Source organism: Pithys albifrons, chromosome 1, assembly GCF_047495875.1.
Source record: "Pithys albifrons albifrons isolate INPA30051 chromosome 1, PitAlb_v1, whole genome shotgun sequence".
NCBI lineage: Eukaryota > Metazoa > Chordata > Aves > Passeriformes > Thamnophilidae > Pithys > Pithys albifrons.
Window position 1 is genome coordinate 34836522 of NC_092458.1, and position 17094 is coordinate 34853615.

Here is a 17094-nt window from a genome sequence, read left to right on the forward strand (position 1 = left end):
TATTCAAAAGATGTTTTTAGTCATCTAAGAAATCATTGCAGTATAACTTTCCTAGTTACGACTTTCAGTGAGGAGGGCAGGTATGCAATCAGAATTTCCAAAATTAGCTAAATTAACAGAGCTTGGTGAGGTTAAAGTAGTATAACCCCAGCTAGTTTCCATGTGTGTTAGCAGCTTTCTCAATGTCACAAAATATCCCTCTGCTACTCTGTTACTCACTGAATGCTCTTTACATCTCTAATAGATGTAATGCATCATTCAAATTAAAAGCTTCAAGCTGTTACTGATTGTTGCACAAAATCTCCTAGTGCAGTGCTTTTCATTTGCTTTGTGTTGTGATTTGATAAAATATATTACAATTATTTATAGTTGCTGACTTTTCAGTTTATTATGCTTTAATTTGCAAATTTGGTGTACTGGGTTTGTTTGTGAGCAATCGTGATTATTTTGTGATGATTTTACCATAGTTTGTGTCCTTTTAGTATATGAGCCTTTACAAGTTTTTTCAGTTATGAAGTAGAAAAACAGCCACTGTTTTATTTTTTTGGCTCTGTAATATCACAATTATTTGTTTTAAAACCAGACCCAGGCCATATCTTTTTAAGGGAGACCATAAATTCCCAACTGTCAAAGAGGACAGCCCGGTTGTTGTTCTATATGCAGAAATGGGTACAAAAGACTTTGTCAAATTCCACAAGATTTTATCTGAGAAGGCGCAAAAGGAAGAAATTGTTTATGTTCTCCGGCATTATGTTCAGGTATGGAATTCAAATCAACCGTGTTTCAGTTAACTGTTAGTATTCTGTCTCTGTTTTGCTTGCTTTTTAACAAAACATTTTCTGCATTTATTTTTGCATTTGCCTTAATCATATGCAATATATGTTCTGATTCTAAAGCTTTCTAGGTGAATACTTTCACCTAATACTAACTTCAGAGCTGGGAAAGCATTATAATATTGTCTAATCCTGCATGCAAGCACTATTTGCATCATTCACTGATCTTGAAATACCTTTTTTTTGGTTATATGTCTGGATTTAGTACAGTGTACAAAGATCTTGGGTGAATTTTGGTACAGCAGACTAACCATATTATTGACAAGAAGTAGAAAAATGGAAAGCAGAATAAAAAATCAAAGCTGAAACATAATTATTATACTTATGTTTTTATAAATTCTCAATAAAATCTCATATGTTCATTGTAGTACAGCGGTGTGGGCTTCACGGTCTGTTTTTCAATGTTTGCATTTGAAACCTGATATTTCTGAAGTCTTTTCTTAACTTACTCTTTTCCCTGAAGCAAAGTAAGAAAAATACCAGTTCATGGAACTGTATTGTCTCCAGTTTTGGTTATTGGAAGGCTTTTGTAATTCATATTCAAAGGACAGCTCTTAAGTACTGTGACTAATATAAGGATAATCTGATGAGGTGAGAGGTTGCTATGATTCACGTAGACCAGGCATTTCAGGGAGATGAGATACGTAGTTTGTGGATGACTTCGAGTTGTTTGCTCACAGTAATGAAGTAGAGAATTTGAAGATGCCAGTCTTGAATTCTAAGTTGTGTGGTGTATAATTTTTGCTGGACTTTATGTTCTTTTATGATCTCTTACTTAAATGCCTACTTGCATATTAAATGTCTCATTGCTTTGCTTGGCTTATGCACCATGGTCCCCCCAAATGTATGTTGTCTTCCTGCCTGCACTTTTTCTCTCTTCAGACCTCTCTTCCCTTTTCTTTCTTCCTTAAAACCTCCATTTTTATTCTTTGGTTCCCACTGAGACGGATTCTCCCTCCTTTTTTACATTAAATGCCAGAAGAGGGAGCATTGAGAACAGAAGAGGTACGGTCTTTCTGCTGTTTTGGGGTTTTTGCCAGTATCACTGAGACTGCTTACAGAGTGCAGTGCTTTCTCTGAACTGAGTTTTGCTTAGATGATGGACAGATTAAAACCCAGCCCTGCTGGGTTTTCACTTGTGAATTGGAGGATTCTCAGTACAGAATGATTCTTAGAAATTGCAAGCTAAAGCTGACAAGCTTTCAAGAAATTGCTGCTGTGCATGTGCAGATTGCATTTTGGAAAGGAGATTTTCATTTGGGGCAAATGACAGCACATTGTCAGAAATAAATATTCTTTGTGTAATTGCAATATCAAATGTCAAACTACCACTCCCAAGTTAGAAGTACTTGTTTGTTTTTAACAAAGTGGCAACCTGCTTTTAGCATTGATACTTTAATATATGTTCTTAATTCTTGCAGAAAAAGATTAACTGTTTGTCAAAACTTATTTAAAGAATCAGTCTGGTGCAAAAACAGAGAATTTATTCGTGACATGTTGAAGGTCTGACAACATTAGAAAGAAATGAGTAACAGTTTAAAATGTCAGTTGTGAGGTATCAATAATGTATTGGGTGCTATGAGCTCTGCCAGTTCTAGACCTTGTTCCAGTAATATATGATGGGACTACAATTTTAACACAGCCTTTCTGTGATCTACAGGAGATAAAGGAGGTCATCACATTTTGTTACAGGTCTTCTCAATGGACTTTCAATATGCCTTGTACTTAGAACTGAAAGTTGAATTCAAGTAATGTCTGTCATAACATTTTCAAGTTACAGTATTATATATTGTTAATCACTTATAAATACATTTTTAAGTTTTCTTTTTTCTTCTGTTAAAATAATATTGTCAAGCAGAAACCAAGTGCCAGAAAAATGTATTTATCTGGATATGGTGTGGAACTTGCAATAAAGAGTACAGAATATAAAACAGTAGATGACACACAGGTTAAAGGTATGTGTTTTTTAAATTTATTGACATCTCATTGGAGATACTATTCAAATGTGTTAGAAACTTCAGTTTTTACGATCATCAGTCATTAATGTTTTGAAGGTTATACCTAATTCCTTTCTACAGAAGGAAATCTCAGGTGTTAAGAACTAAGACATCAGAATACATGAGAACACTTGTAAAGATCTGTGCTTAGGATACAGTTCATTATCTAACCTTAAATTGTTCTTTTCTCTGGCTCTTCAAAACATAAGCCAGTCTTCTTTCTTTCAGTAAGTTTAAAATTGTTTAATCTTTCTTCTTCAATTGAAGGGCAGTCAGCTATAGGACAAGGGGGCACAGGCTCAAGCTCTGCCAGGGGAAATTTAAATTGGAGATCAGAAAAAAATTCTTTCCAGAGAGAGTAATCAGGCATTGGAATGGCCTGCCCAGAGAGGTGGTGGATTCACCATCCCTAGAGGTTTTTAAACTGAGATTGGATGTGGTACTGAGTGCCATGATCTGGTAAAGGGACTGGAGCTGGACCAAGGGTTGGACTTGATGATCTCAGAGGTCTTTTCCAACCCAATCAATTCTGTGATTCTATGACTGTTTGTTGGCATTTCTTATATGCTGATGACTACAGTATCTACCCATTAGTGTTTCAGAGGTGAGAGGGTTTTTTCTCAATTGATGTGGAAATACTTTCACAATCTTCTGTAGGAAAGATGTGGTGTCAGGGAATTGGGAGTGGTGTATGTTACAGTGTGTTGAAATGAGGCATTTACCACAGGAAGTGGTAGCCATAGTGTGTTGACACAGAGAAATTACTTTCCATGGACATTTACAAGATATAGGGAAAATTAACTCTCTTTGGTAAGACTAAGGTTTAAAAAAATAGTTTTAATTTTTTAAAGGTAAAGAAACTGGTCTCTGACTTAGATCAAATTCTAGCTGGAGATTCATGCGCTTTGAAGTCATCAGGTTTTTCAAGCATAAATTTGGTAGCAGTTGGCTGATAAGAGTTATATCTTATCATTTAATGAAACTGAGAAATGGCTGTTTTGGGAAGTGAACTGTTTAACCATATCAATTTCATTTATACAAAAAATGCTACCATTGAATGAATCATGTTTAGAAATTAATTTGAATGTTGGGAAGTTCTGTAAAGTAATTAATTTTTATGCCAAAATGTATAATCTAATTAAAGTTACATCTGGGAGTGACAATTTTCTGATTGTATGTCTCTGCTAACCATTTCATAATAGATTATTAATTTCTAATTAATAATATAAGAACATAATACAACAGAACTTTCTTGACTTATATTGTCTATATGTGCTGTGTGTTCAGGAACAAATGAAACAAAAGAAGAGGAAGATGAGGAAGAGGAGGAAGAAAATGATGTCCAGGGTTTTCTCTTTGGCAAGTTAAAGTGAGTTGATACGTTATAATTAAACATCTGCATTTGTTTCTGAAACTTAAACCTTTTTTTTTTCCTTGGAAGTGAGATTTTTTAGAAATTACTTAAAGTAAAAAAATCTTTCTGGGTAACTGTCACAAAAACTTAGACCACTATGTTTTCATACTTGTAAGATGCTTACAAACAAAATGTTGGTTTTCAAACTGCAAGTAGTCACACAATAAACCTAAACCTGTGTGCTGTGGTTATATAAGGTGTTTTTAAGAAAGATAGTAACTAATTTCATAGGAGTGATATTTCTTGGAAGATGTGCTTATTATAGATATGTTTTTGGTTTGGAGTTTGTGAACTAGTGTTCTGTTCCGGTGGGAACTCTCATCTTCAAGTTGCAATCTGTTAGATGAAATTAAATGTTACTCTGTTGAGGGCTGCATCTACTCCTTAGTTGCAGATACATTTCATGGTTTCAGTCCTCCAAAGTGCTTCCCTTTTCCTGTAACAGATCCATGCAGAGAATCATAAATAATTTTTATTTCAGCAAAAACCCCTCAAGGCTGTGGGTCTTGTCTTGTGTTTTTCCGTCTTTCACTATTCAAAGCAAAAAGTAAACCTGTTTGTAGAAAATTGTCACCAAGCTGTAAGTCTCACAGTTCAGAACTCGTAGTTCTGTCTAAATTCTTGAGAGCCGATCCCTTTCCTGCCTTTTTTAAAGTAAAGAGGTTGAGTTAGAGGTGCATCCAGATCTGCAGGCTTCCTTGTTGTTTCACCTGTGTATTAGAGACTTTCCACAGGTAATACCAAACACTGAAGTCATATCCTTATCTGAGCTTTTCTTCTTGGGTTCTGCTATACTTAGTTTCTTGATATTGCACTGTGACTGATTCGTGAAGCTGTCAGATAATTATTCAGGAGGTTTTTTGCATTGATGCTAGACTAATTTTTTTTCTTCTCCATTTTATGCAGGAGGTGAAATAGATGTTTTAGTGGTCTGTAAATTGTCCCCCGTTAGATCTAAGCCAAAGGTTATAGATTTCTCAGCTGTGAAATAGTTACGAATGTAAGCAGAAGACATAAAATCTTTAGAAATCTTACGGAGATTGTAGCAGGCTGAAGTTTTTGTCTTCAAAACTTCTTTGCCCTACCCTATTGTATTTTCAAAACAAATAGGTAAGCTTTTTGTGTACTATTCTCTTCTTCAGGTCTGATCAGTGATTTGTATGCTCAGGAGCTTGACTTTGCCAGTGATGTTAATTTGTAAAAGATGTTCTCAACATTGTCTTGCCTATATCCTTTCTAAGTAATGCCACAAACTGTGCATACAGTTAGTCAGCCTATAGTACAGGTAATACACTGTTAGGTGTACATTATGCTGTAGTAAACTGACTACACAGTTGCCTGTGTTGTGTGTTAATACTGTTTAATCTTTGAGTTCATTTATTCCATCAAAATTTATGTGGCAGGTTTTGAGGCAGGTCACTACAAAACAATTGAACTTCTCATATTTAGTAAGAATGTCCTTATGGAGAGAGTTGTCAGGCATTTGGAAAGGCTGCCTGGAGAAGTGGCTGAATTGCCATCCTTGGGTAGATGTGGCATTGGGGAATATGGTCTAATAGTGGACTTGGCAAGGCTGGGTTAAAGGTCAGACTTGATGATCTTAGAGGTCTTTTCCAACCTAAATGATTCCACTGTAAGACTCTTAATTACCTGTTTTTTACTCCTCAGAAATCACCTTATCTTACCACAAATACCTTTTTTCTTTAAAGCATGAAGTACAATTTTCGTTCTTGGTTGTTAACCTAAAGGTACAGTATTAGCTGTGAGAGATACTGTGGATAAAAGCAGGCATTGATGGATGTAATTGATTCTGCCTTTGTTAAAAGGAAAATACTTTGTTGCAGACAGATATATCCTGATCTGAAAAATAACCTGAAAGAGTTTAAAAAGCATCTAATTGAAACTACTAACAACATGGAACCGCTGAAGGTTTGGGAGCTACAGGGTATGTATTGCATTTTTCCTGAACTGACACAATATTCTGTTTAATTTTCCTTTGTTATATTGATGTATCAACATTACAGTAAAAGCTTCCTTTAAAAAGAGGCACAGTTTTGTTAAAAGGCTGTATTACATCAAGTACTTAAAAGGCATGTGTTGGTATCCCATCTGTTAGAAACTAGAGGGACACAGAAGTAATTTTATAAAATGAAGAGTTGTGTTGCCTGTTTTTTGGCCTGATGTGTCTTCTCGGGTTTTAAATTTAGTTTCAGATCTGTTTTGAGATCACAAAAAAGATACGACATTTGTGTTAGGATGAAATACATGTTAAAGATAGTTTGTTCAATTTATGAATTCTAACTTTTCCTACCCACTGTACTGAAGTCCACATTGATACATTTTTAATATAACATCAAATGGAAGAACACGCTTTTAAAAGTCTTCCTGAAGAAAAGGAGAACAAATCTGTAGAAGCTGATTTCTAAACAGCTTCTGTGCTGATGACCTGCAGGACATTATATAGCTTAAATAGAATTAGAAATCACTCTGAAGTAGGTCCCTAAAATGTCATGACACTTAAGTTTAGGCAACTAAATTTTACCTCTTACATTCTTCAGTTTTAGAGGACAGCCTGATAAAAAATTATTTGCCTTCATACTACTGCAATGAAGGAGACTGAGCAATCATCTGAGCGTCAGTTTCTTTTTGGGAACTGTGGTGTTACAGAGCTTGCTGTTAGTAGTGTCCAGTCTGGTATTAGCTGTTTGTGATAATTGTAGTTCAGTTGCAGTCTTTATCAGTGAACTTCAGCTGCAGGATCTTTGTCTGAAAGTAAAAACAATTGAAAACCACTGCTTTTAAGTTCTCCTGAGAAACCTACTTTGCAAGTGAAAAGAAACTACTCTTTTTGACTATTTAATTTTTACATGATTAAGTACCACTGAGTTCATGTTAAAGCAGAAACAGCTGTGAAACTTCAGTCACTTTAATGTCCACCTCCAAAAGTCAGTACAAGGTCTTTATTTAGTGGTGGTCTTTTCTCTGGTATCATGGTTATATAAATAAAACATGAAATTTGTTCTGATCCCCCATCAACCAGTTCTTAATGTTGAAAGGAGTTAAATGTTGGGATGCAGTGTTAGGAAGACTGGTAGGGAGTGGCTTGTGATTCAGTGTCTTCTTAGACAGGGGGTCTTCAGTCCCTAGTTTTTATGATGCACTCATTTTCATACTCTTACTGCTGACATGACAGGATGCTTTCTTTAGTTCATTATTAATGACTAATTATAGTGGCTTAGCTTCTCTCTGATTTCCTTTAATTAGCTTCCAAGTAAAAATTTAACTAAATTTAAGAGAAACTACTTCAGCTATAGGGCATACTTCTATTTATAAATGAACCTTAACACCGTTCAAGAGTTGTCTTTCAAGAGCTTTTATATTTTAGGTAGGTAATTAGTAAGTACATTTTCCCCGAGGTGCCCTATACTGCACTCTCAGCTGTGTCAGGATGCTGCAAGGGGAGGTCTGTAAGTGACAGCCTCGAGCAGAGATAACCAAGAATGTAAAAATATGTCAGTTGTCCTCATTTTAAATATTTGTACTCTTAAATGTTCAGCATAAAATGGAAAATATTTAACAAGTTTTGAAGGATTTTAAGCATATGCTTGAAGTTCACAGCAGGTAAGACATCACTGCCTGCAGTAACAGCAGCCATTGGGTGTTGCTTCTCCTGATCACAAGTTATGTGCCTGTTACAAGGGATCTGGAACATACTTCTTAAAAAGAGCAATCTCTTTTTATCTGTTTTATTATAAATATTAAGAAATACTAGGTTAATGCTTCACCTATCACTCACCTAGTTTTTTTTTTTGGAGTCAAGGTGTACCTTATCAGGCTAAACTAAGAATGTGTGTTATTTACTTTCCTTCAGCCTTCTTTTTTTTTTTCAATTCCTTATTTTTTACTCTGTGTAGCATCAGCTTTCCTCCAACTGAATAACCCAAGGCTTTCTGTGTCTGCTTAAGTGTCTTAACTAGCAAATTATGAGGAAGAAGCATCATTGCCCTGAGGTAGCTAAGCAGACTGTATCCGAGGTACATGAAAGCACCAAGTATGTTATTGCCTTACCCCGTTGGTACCAAAATTGGATTTTCCCAAGTCTTACATGCCAAGATTTGTCACACTCAAGTTAGATTGCACAGAACAGCTAACTGAATTCCATCATTGTTTCTTTGGTGGAAAGAAAAATTAATTTTAAGCTTTCCTGATACCTGACAATTTACTTCCTTCTGAGAAAAAGCATAGAGAGAAAAATGAAATCCCTTTAAAAAATTGTACTAGACACTTAGAAGAACTGAAATTTAACAGATTGACTCTTTCATGAGTCTTTATTTTCTGTGAAATGCTCCTACTTTTGAAAATTGTGCAATTCACATGCTCAGTGCAACCTTCTACGTTAGGTATATCTGTTTTCTGGAAATCTTGTTAAGTCTTGCAGCTGAAAAAGTCTTACTCTTCACTGCAGTTATGGTTGTCTGTGGGTTGGTTTGTATCTAGGTTTGAGTGTGATACCCTTATGCTAATGACATAAATACCGCATGATGAATGGTTCAGTTGTTTCTGTAAATTTAGAAATTGCATATACAATGTGTAAGCTCAAAAAGTCGAGCAGAATTCTGTAGAAAAGCCTGAATTTATTATTTCCAACTCTCAAGTGGCTATCTTTTCAACCTTAATAATGTTACTTCGTAATTGTTGAATCGTCGATTAAAACACAGAACACATTATAATGAGAGTGCATATGTGGAGCAGTTTTCTGATCATAGGCAGTAATGATTGAGAGTGTGATAAGCGAAAACGCCACAGAAATAACTGCTGAAAGAAAAATTTGTATCTATTAGCAGCAAGGTATTTATTGACAACGTTGGAGGCAAGCCAGTTCATACTGGGCAAAAACTTGCCTAACTTGTTTGTGGAAAATAAGCTATTTTATAGTCTTAAGTCCATAGTTAACACCTTCTAATTTCCATATTAATGACTAGGTGGAATCCTGGGCGGAGCTTTCTTTTTGGCTTCGAATTTGGGTAGTGGTCTCCTGACTTCATCCCTTGGGGTGGTCTTGAAGCGTCTTCGTCACTGCTGGCCTTTTGCCTTTTCTTTGTTTGATGACGTGACCTGTAAAACTTGTAAAACCTTGGCTTCAACTCTACAAAATCTTGGCTCTTTACCATTTCATCCTATTGAAATGTCTTGCTTAGTTTAATGCATGACTTTTTAACTCATGGTACACTGGTCTCTATAATTACTGGACAATTTGTACCTGAACAAAGTGGCTCTAGCACTTCATGCTGTTCAGTGGCCTTGCTGTGCAAACAACATTTTGCGGAGCAGAAATAGAAATGTCAAAACTAGGGGTTTTTTGCTCTCTTTTCTCTTTCAGAGTGATATTTCCAGTGTTGTTTTTTTTATCCCCCCCTCAGATCTTAGTTTTCAAGCAGCTGCTCAAATTATGTCTGCTCCCGTTTATGATGCTTTAAAGGTAATGAAAGACATCGCTCAGAACTTCCCAATAAGAGCCAGGTATGATACTTAAACTTGTTCTTCAAATACAGTTTTATGTTTGCATCTGAATGTAATGACAGTAATAGAGATTTATATCCAAATCCCGCAGTCAGATATTCATGTTTGACAACTTGCTAGGTGGATTCCAGGCAATTTCTTTGAGTAGAGGATGACTCCAGGGAGAGCTCATGGTTCATCTCTTAAATGTTTCCTGTCTGATGCAGGAGATGCCATGAAGACATGCTAATTCCTCAGGCTGGATGCTTAGTCCTTACAAATTTTCCTGGGTTGATTTTTTTTAGAGGGAAATTTCTGTTGAATTATTAGCAGATTTTAGTCACAGTAGGAAGAGGCAAAATTGTATTAATATATTTCTTAGGGGATCCACACACATTAGTCCTAAGCACAACATTGCTGCCAAGATTTGGCCCTGGCTACTGTGTGTTAGTGTATTTCTGGGAAAGATCTGTGTTAACAAATCACTTAACAATATCACTTAAGAAAAGATCACGATAAAAAAATGGATATGGCCTTATTTTTTTCTGTCCTAATATTAAAAATTGTACTTCCTGTAAGCCAGTTTTATCATAATTGAGAAATGCTCTTCTTCATACTTAATAAGTTCTTTGTGTAATCCTATCAGCAATATTTGCTTGAATTAGTGAATTAAATGTGATGCTAAATAGGGTTCTTACCTCAGCGTGCTTTGCCACTCTAGTTTAATTACCACAATGTTTCATTGTCACCTGTGATTGTCTGTTAGAGAAAATCTACACTGTAATGGAGAAGCTACCATTGTAACATCTTGTTTCAAGGAATCAAAATGCCTTTTAAAATGCCTGAAGCATAATTATTATGAAATAGGATGGTATAAGTTTACAATTAGGTGAGCAATCAGAAAATTCAGCTTCCAGTAGGAGATAGTGGGAAGCGTACATAACATTGAACTTGAAGGCCAGTTTTGTTCTTTAAAGGACTTCTTTGAAGCATGCTAGGTGACATTTAAATCATTGATTTAAAAAGCCATTAAATTGTTACATGAAGTGGAATGTATTTGTGCCATGAGAGAGCACAGTTTACCTACTCTTCAAACATTTTATGGGTAAAAAATACAAGAAGACTTTAAAACTATTAAAAGAGGAATCACAGTTTCTGTCCTGTATGATTTATTCTAACATGCTAATCTAGCATGTTTTTTTTAACACAGCATATTGCAAATATTTAAATAATTTCAATTTCGTAGGTCTGTGCCGACAACAAACTCAAATACAAGGGGCATTCTGTAAAAACAGTGCGTGGAATATATTTCATTAATAATGCAATCATGCTTAACCTGATGAGTCAAAAATACTATTTTGGAAAAATTAAAGGTAGAATAAATAAATTAGGAGATATTGCTTAATCAGTTTAGATCAACAACTGATTGTTACAATAATAGTATTTGAAGACTGTTTCCATTTTAGATAGTTTATATATGAAAACAAGCATTTTTTTATTTTGCAAATTTTGCTTTGAAAAGGCTGTATAAAATTTTTAGAACTGTAGTTATGAAAATAAAAATTAAATACAATATATTCCTTAAAAAGGCGGCGTTCCTTAGACTAGAAAAAAATACTATTCCTCTAAACGTTTCTTTCACTTTCTAAGTTACAACCTGCATTTTTGCGTTTCAATATTTCCAGTTGAAAAGGTTAGTCTGAGGTAGATTTTACAAAATGTCATCAGGTGTAGACAGTGTTACAACTGATATATGTCACAGTGACATTTTGATAATTCATTTCATAGGGTATTTTTCGTCTTTGTTTTGTAGTATACTTGTCATATTATTGCATTCTTAAGGAATGGATAATGATGGAGTGTAATGTTCTGTTACTTGCTATGTATTGATCATTCATGAATGTTAACATTAAGACCATGTGAAAAGTTTCCTTTTTTCCCTCAGTTCTCAGTAGCTACACAGCTACACGTTTGTCCAGGTAAGAATGAAGATGCATAAAATTATATAATAGAGGATATTGCAGCCTTAAGGTCATACAAGAACATTCCTATATCATGTAGAAAGATAAATAGTATCCATTTACTACAGTCAATAAAGTGTTTCTCTTTATGTAGTGTCTGTAGCACTTAACATTTAGGAAAACATGCATAAAAACTTTGTGAAGCTCAGAACAAATTGGAAAAACAGCAGAACTCAGAATGAGCAGATGTCTTTCAAAGATACTGTTACACTTGTTATCTGAGATTCCAGGGGTGTCCTTTTTGAGGACCAGCCATCACACTTTCTCCGTAAAATCCCACTGGAGTCCTGCATCGTCAACTGCCATGCATATACAAGGAGTTAATAATTCCTGAGGGTATTGCTTTCTTATCAGTAAAGCTTACCTTCTGCTGATAGTTATTGTACTTCCTTGCTAACACCAGACCAGCTTTGTATTGTCTTTTCCACCTTTTTATGATTTTCACATTCGTGTTTTATTTTTCTGCCTAACTATTTGCGGTAGGAGCCATTTGGAAATACTTAGGTTGCCCTTTTTATCTGTGCTTGTTTTATCAACTGTGTGTGCAGAATGAAGCATGGCTTCTGAGAGCTACAGGCCTTACTGTTTTCCCTGAAGTTTTTCTTCTTCAGGACTCTCTAAAACCAAGCTTGGAAATCATATTGTTTGCTCCTAACAAGTAATCTCTTTGATCACCTGGAAAGCTTGAGTAGTTGTTTAGAATAAACTGATTTCACGTCTTACTTCTGACACTTCGTAAGAAATGTGGAGTATATTAGCAAGATCTGTTTTGAGTCAAGTTTCTTTGGGGAGGAGGTGAGGATATATGTTTTTAAATAACTGCTTTATTAGCCATAAGTACTGAAGTTGCCTTCATATAGGATCATTCTGTTTGCTTAGTTAACTTTCAGGTTTAAGACAACTCCAGTTTCTCTTGAAGCCCCATGCAAATTTGCTAAAACATATACAAACCTGTTTTGAAAAAAATGTTTATATAGGCAATTAGCATATTTATTTTGACATTTTTCAGGACAGTTAGATTTAGGTAAATATGGTTTAGTTTTTCTTAAAATATGGAGAGATTAATTTGCCTCAGGAAGTATTTTATGATAGCCTGATGATTATAAACCTCACATATACATAGTACATTGTGGCAGAGGAAGAAAGGATAGTCTTCCAAAACATTCAAAGGTAAAATAGAGAAATCAGTGGATTGTCTTTGAAAGGTTCAATGACTAAGAAAACTAAAATTCTGACTGTGTGTGAATGCTTAACATTTTCAAGGGTCTCAGTTTGAAAATACCTTTTTTATGTCTGAGGTAATTTTAAATTTGTCATTCTCTGCATGTTTTTCCTGCCTTTGTCCAGACAAATCCTTGACTGTCTGTGCTGTAATGTTAGGTAGCATGGAGATAATTAACATTAACTTAAAATATACTAATATGGCATGTATTCAGGTAATAATTTAGATGACCCAACAACTTACTTTTTATGATATACATGCTGTCTTCCAGGAAAAGAAAAAAAAAGAGGAAAGATTGAGAGTGGTAAAAATATGTTGATGATAATACTTCAACAAATCCTAGCCTGAATTTGAAACTTGGGCTTATTCGAGTAACACAGAACAATATTTGCTTTGAAAATACGGAATTTATGGTGCTTCATTACTCTTCTTTTTAAGATTGAATTACATCATTATTCAGTTACAATGCACTGGACATTTTATTAAAATACTTATTTCACAGTATTTAATCCTTTTTTAAAAATGCAGTGGTTGAGTGATAGAAATATTTTTATTTTAACAGATCTCTGACAAGAGTGCCCGTAGACAAGGAAATGCGAAATGAAATAGAAGAAAATCAGAAGGTTTGTTTTTATTTCTTCAAGTAGACATTCGAGTCACTGTCATATTGGTGCATTTGGCGATTTTATTAGTGTGGCAACTTTCACGTGGTTTCTATCAGATAAAAAGAGCTAATTGGTCTAAAAATCTGTTACTAGGTAGTAACATTTAAATATGCAATTCAAATATTTCACTTTGTGCTGTTCATGAAACTTTTTCCCTTCTCTCTTCTAATTTTATAGAATTAGACAAGGCCAAACATGGAGTGTTGAGTCACAAATCATGTGCCGTGAAAGCAAAATAGGTTTCAATTCATTTTTCTAGAGCTTTGTTGCGGAGTCTAGGCCTGCTGCTTATGTTATGGTCAGCACGTGCTAGATTTGAGCTTTTCCACCCTCTCAGAATGACACATGCAACTATTCTGCAAAGTGTTTTGAGCATCATCTATTTTAGATAGCGGTTTTGTTTTCACCCTTGAGTTACTGTATCGTTTGTTCCTTGTATCACATGAGGAGTCCTTTTTCCTATGATTTTGACTGGTGTGAGATTTATCCTGAGATGCCACTTTATGCTTGTTGTGTTCGTGATGTCTCTTGTATTCTCTGTCTGTGTTCAGAGTTTAGATTTTTTCTTTCAGTTTGAATGTTGCAGTTCAGTGTTAGCCACCGTGCTTTTAGAACTGCTCATGTGAAATGACATCCATAGCACTCTCCTTAGTCCTGGTCTTCTGCACATGTAGTGAAAGAGATTTATTTCTTACTTATGGACTCCTGTACATCTGCAACATTTCTGTGTGTCATTTTGTTTTGTATCCATTCAGGCTTTTCCTCTGGCCTTGCCAACATTAGTGTCTTCAGGGGAATGCCTTTCCAGTTTCTTCCAGCCTTCCAAAACAGTGAAAGTGAACAATGTCCCTGTTGCTCTGGTGCAGCCTTCTCACAAAGAGCTTGTCATCTCTATTGTAGCAAAAATATCACATAAATGAGTTAGAGCTCTCCACTATGCAAAACTAATGTGAGGCTTTCCAGTCCTGAGTATTACCTGCCCAAACAGTGACAGTGTTAAATCCTTATAAATGGTTAAGCAAAGAATTGTGTAGGCCTTTTTCTGTCCATATGGGATTGAGCACGGGCTAGTATATGGAGAAGATATTTCATACATTTCAGCAGTTCTCCTTCACCTTTCTTGCATGCAAGGTGCATATTTCTTGGGTTTTCACAGAGATCTTAGAGTGAGCCCAACATTATGCAGGCCTGTTGTTTCTTGCACTAGTGAGAAGTCCTGTAGTTTTGCTCAAGGGAGGAATTCTGTGTCTGCACTTTGTTTCACTGATTCCTGTATACAGGCAACATACACATTTTCCTGTATCTCTTTGTTGTTAGGGTTATAGTCAGGATGAAGCAAAACAAAGCTCTGATGATCATAGTTCCTCCAGAATATGAGTGTTGCTATCAGGACTTTCCTTGTTTCTTGATGAAGTGTCTGCAATGACTTTCTTCAATTGAAGCTGTTAACACAAAAATCAAAACTAACTGCTTAATTAAAAACTACTCCTCCACCCTAAAATATAAAAAAAACCCCAAAGAGTAAAGGTCTACCATGAATTAAAGTGGCAATTATTAAATAGGAGGATTAGGAAAAGTAACTTAAAATTTGGATTGAAGCATTTAGGCAAAGCTATATATATGTAAGCTGTTATGACAATGAAGATGTAGTCAGTGGACATCAATAACAATTGACTTACTCAATTATTTTTTTATGTGGCATGGTTGAGTTGCCTAAGCCTGAATTTCTGATGTCATTTGAAGTGCTGGTCTGGTATATGTATACACTGGGATATCCATTCCCTGCTGCCTCTCCTGTATTTTCCATTCCAAGATACCTTGCTCTGAAACAAATTACACTGGATATCTGTGTAGCTGGTTACCTCAGTCACTCCTGATTCCATGACTGTATTAACTGTATTAATTTTAAGGAGATTTTATGCACCTATCACACTGAGTTTAAACTTCATACTGCATCCTTCAAGTAGTGTAAAAGGCTACAGACCTCTAGACAGCTAAAAGCTAAAATCTGTTGAGTAAAAGTAGGGAAACTTCCTGAATATTGGTGCTTGAGCACAATAAATTGGCATGTGCATTCTTGAAGTGCAGTACATCCATCTAGCAGCAGGAGAGATATGATCCCATGCTGTGTGTAACTGGATGATTCCCTCTCAAGATAATGAAAGTTAAATAGGAAATGCAATGGGAGGAAATAAAGGTATTGTAAGTTGAAAGACACATGATGATTTAAGTGCAATGAATTGATACCTAACCAAGAAATAGATGAAGAACTGCTATAGATAAAAGAAAAAAGTAAAATCTCATTAAACACAACCCACAAGGTCCAGTACAATAAATTGCTGACAGTTTATCAAGAAAATACTGTATGAGTATTATCAGCCTTAAATGCCAGTATTGTGTGCCTAAATACTCCATCTATCAACATTTTTATGGCAAATTGGATGCGCTTCTGAACAATCAAATGCCTAGCATCAAAATTGTATTGTGAATCTCAGCTCTGATTTATCAGTGTCTATTTTAAGTATCTGGAGAGAGGTTGTGAAGAGGATGGTGCCAAGAAATAGGACAAGAGGAAACTGATGCAAAGGAAGTTCCACATGAATATGACAAAGAACTTCTTTACTGTTTGAGTGACCATGCACTGGAAGAGTTTGTCCAGAAAAGTTGTGGAGTCTCCCTCACTGGGGATATTCAAGCACCATGTGGACGCAATCTTGTGCCATGTGCTCTGGGATGACTCTGCTTGATCAAGAGCATTGGACCACTGTGATCCCTTCCAACCTGACCCATTCTGTGTTTCAGCTCAGATATTTTGCTACGGCATTACTGAAGAATTTGAAAAACTTTGACTCCCATGTCAATACCCAGTGAATGATTTTCACTGTTCTTGCATTCATTTTAGTTAAGTGTTTTTATGATCTACATCTGCCAGTTACAGTCTCAGTATCTGTATATGAGTGTCTGGGCTTATGAAAGTAAGCTTTCAGTAGTGATGAGAGATCTCATACGCCAAATGCTGATTTCTGCTTCAGTGAGAGGGCTGTTCTAGCTGAACTCACAAGATCTGTGCAAGAGCCCTGAAGGATACTGGTAAGACTGCTGGAGACTAATCATCTTTATTGTTCATACCTTGGGTCCAGTGGCATTCAGAGGGATTACTCTGTGTCCACAGCACTTCATAGCATGATGCTGTTAGCCATTTGTTAAAGCTGTAATCCAAGTTGGATTTGTTAAGTATAGAAAACTTGTAAGTATAGCTAGGAGTAGCTGGTGCAGAGGAGACATGGCTGTGTGCCTGGCTGTTTCAATTTGTCTTGACTGCATGTTTTGGTTGTGTCTCAGGATCAAACTGTGTAGGTAAAATGATGGAAAATGTCACCTGCTGCAAGGACACTTGGTATTGTCAGGCATCTGTGAATTTTGTCTGCTTGGAAGGGTTGTTC

The 17094-nt window shown here is 35.6% G+C and overlaps 1 protein-coding gene across 2 annotated transcripts in view; it reads left to right on the top strand.

Annotated features, from left to right (window-relative positions):
- UGGT2 (UDP-glucose glycoprotein glucosyltransferase 2) overlaps window positions 1-17094 on the top strand; it is an 88600-nt gene that overhangs the window by 16432 nt on the left and 55074 nt on the right. For both annotated transcript variants that reach the window (XM_071549358.1, XM_071549368.1), the window contains exons 5-10: window positions 584-758; window positions 2692-2788; window positions 4118-4199; window positions 6089-6189; window positions 9665-9764; window positions 13549-13609. In XM_071549358.1, the coding sequence (XP_071405459.1) occupies window positions 584-758; window positions 2692-2788; window positions 4118-4199; window positions 6089-6189; window positions 9665-9764; window positions 13549-13609 (616 nt within the window). The remainder of the gene's footprint in view (window positions 1-583; window positions 759-2691; window positions 2789-4117; window positions 4200-6088; window positions 6190-9664; window positions 9765-13548; window positions 13610-17094) is intronic.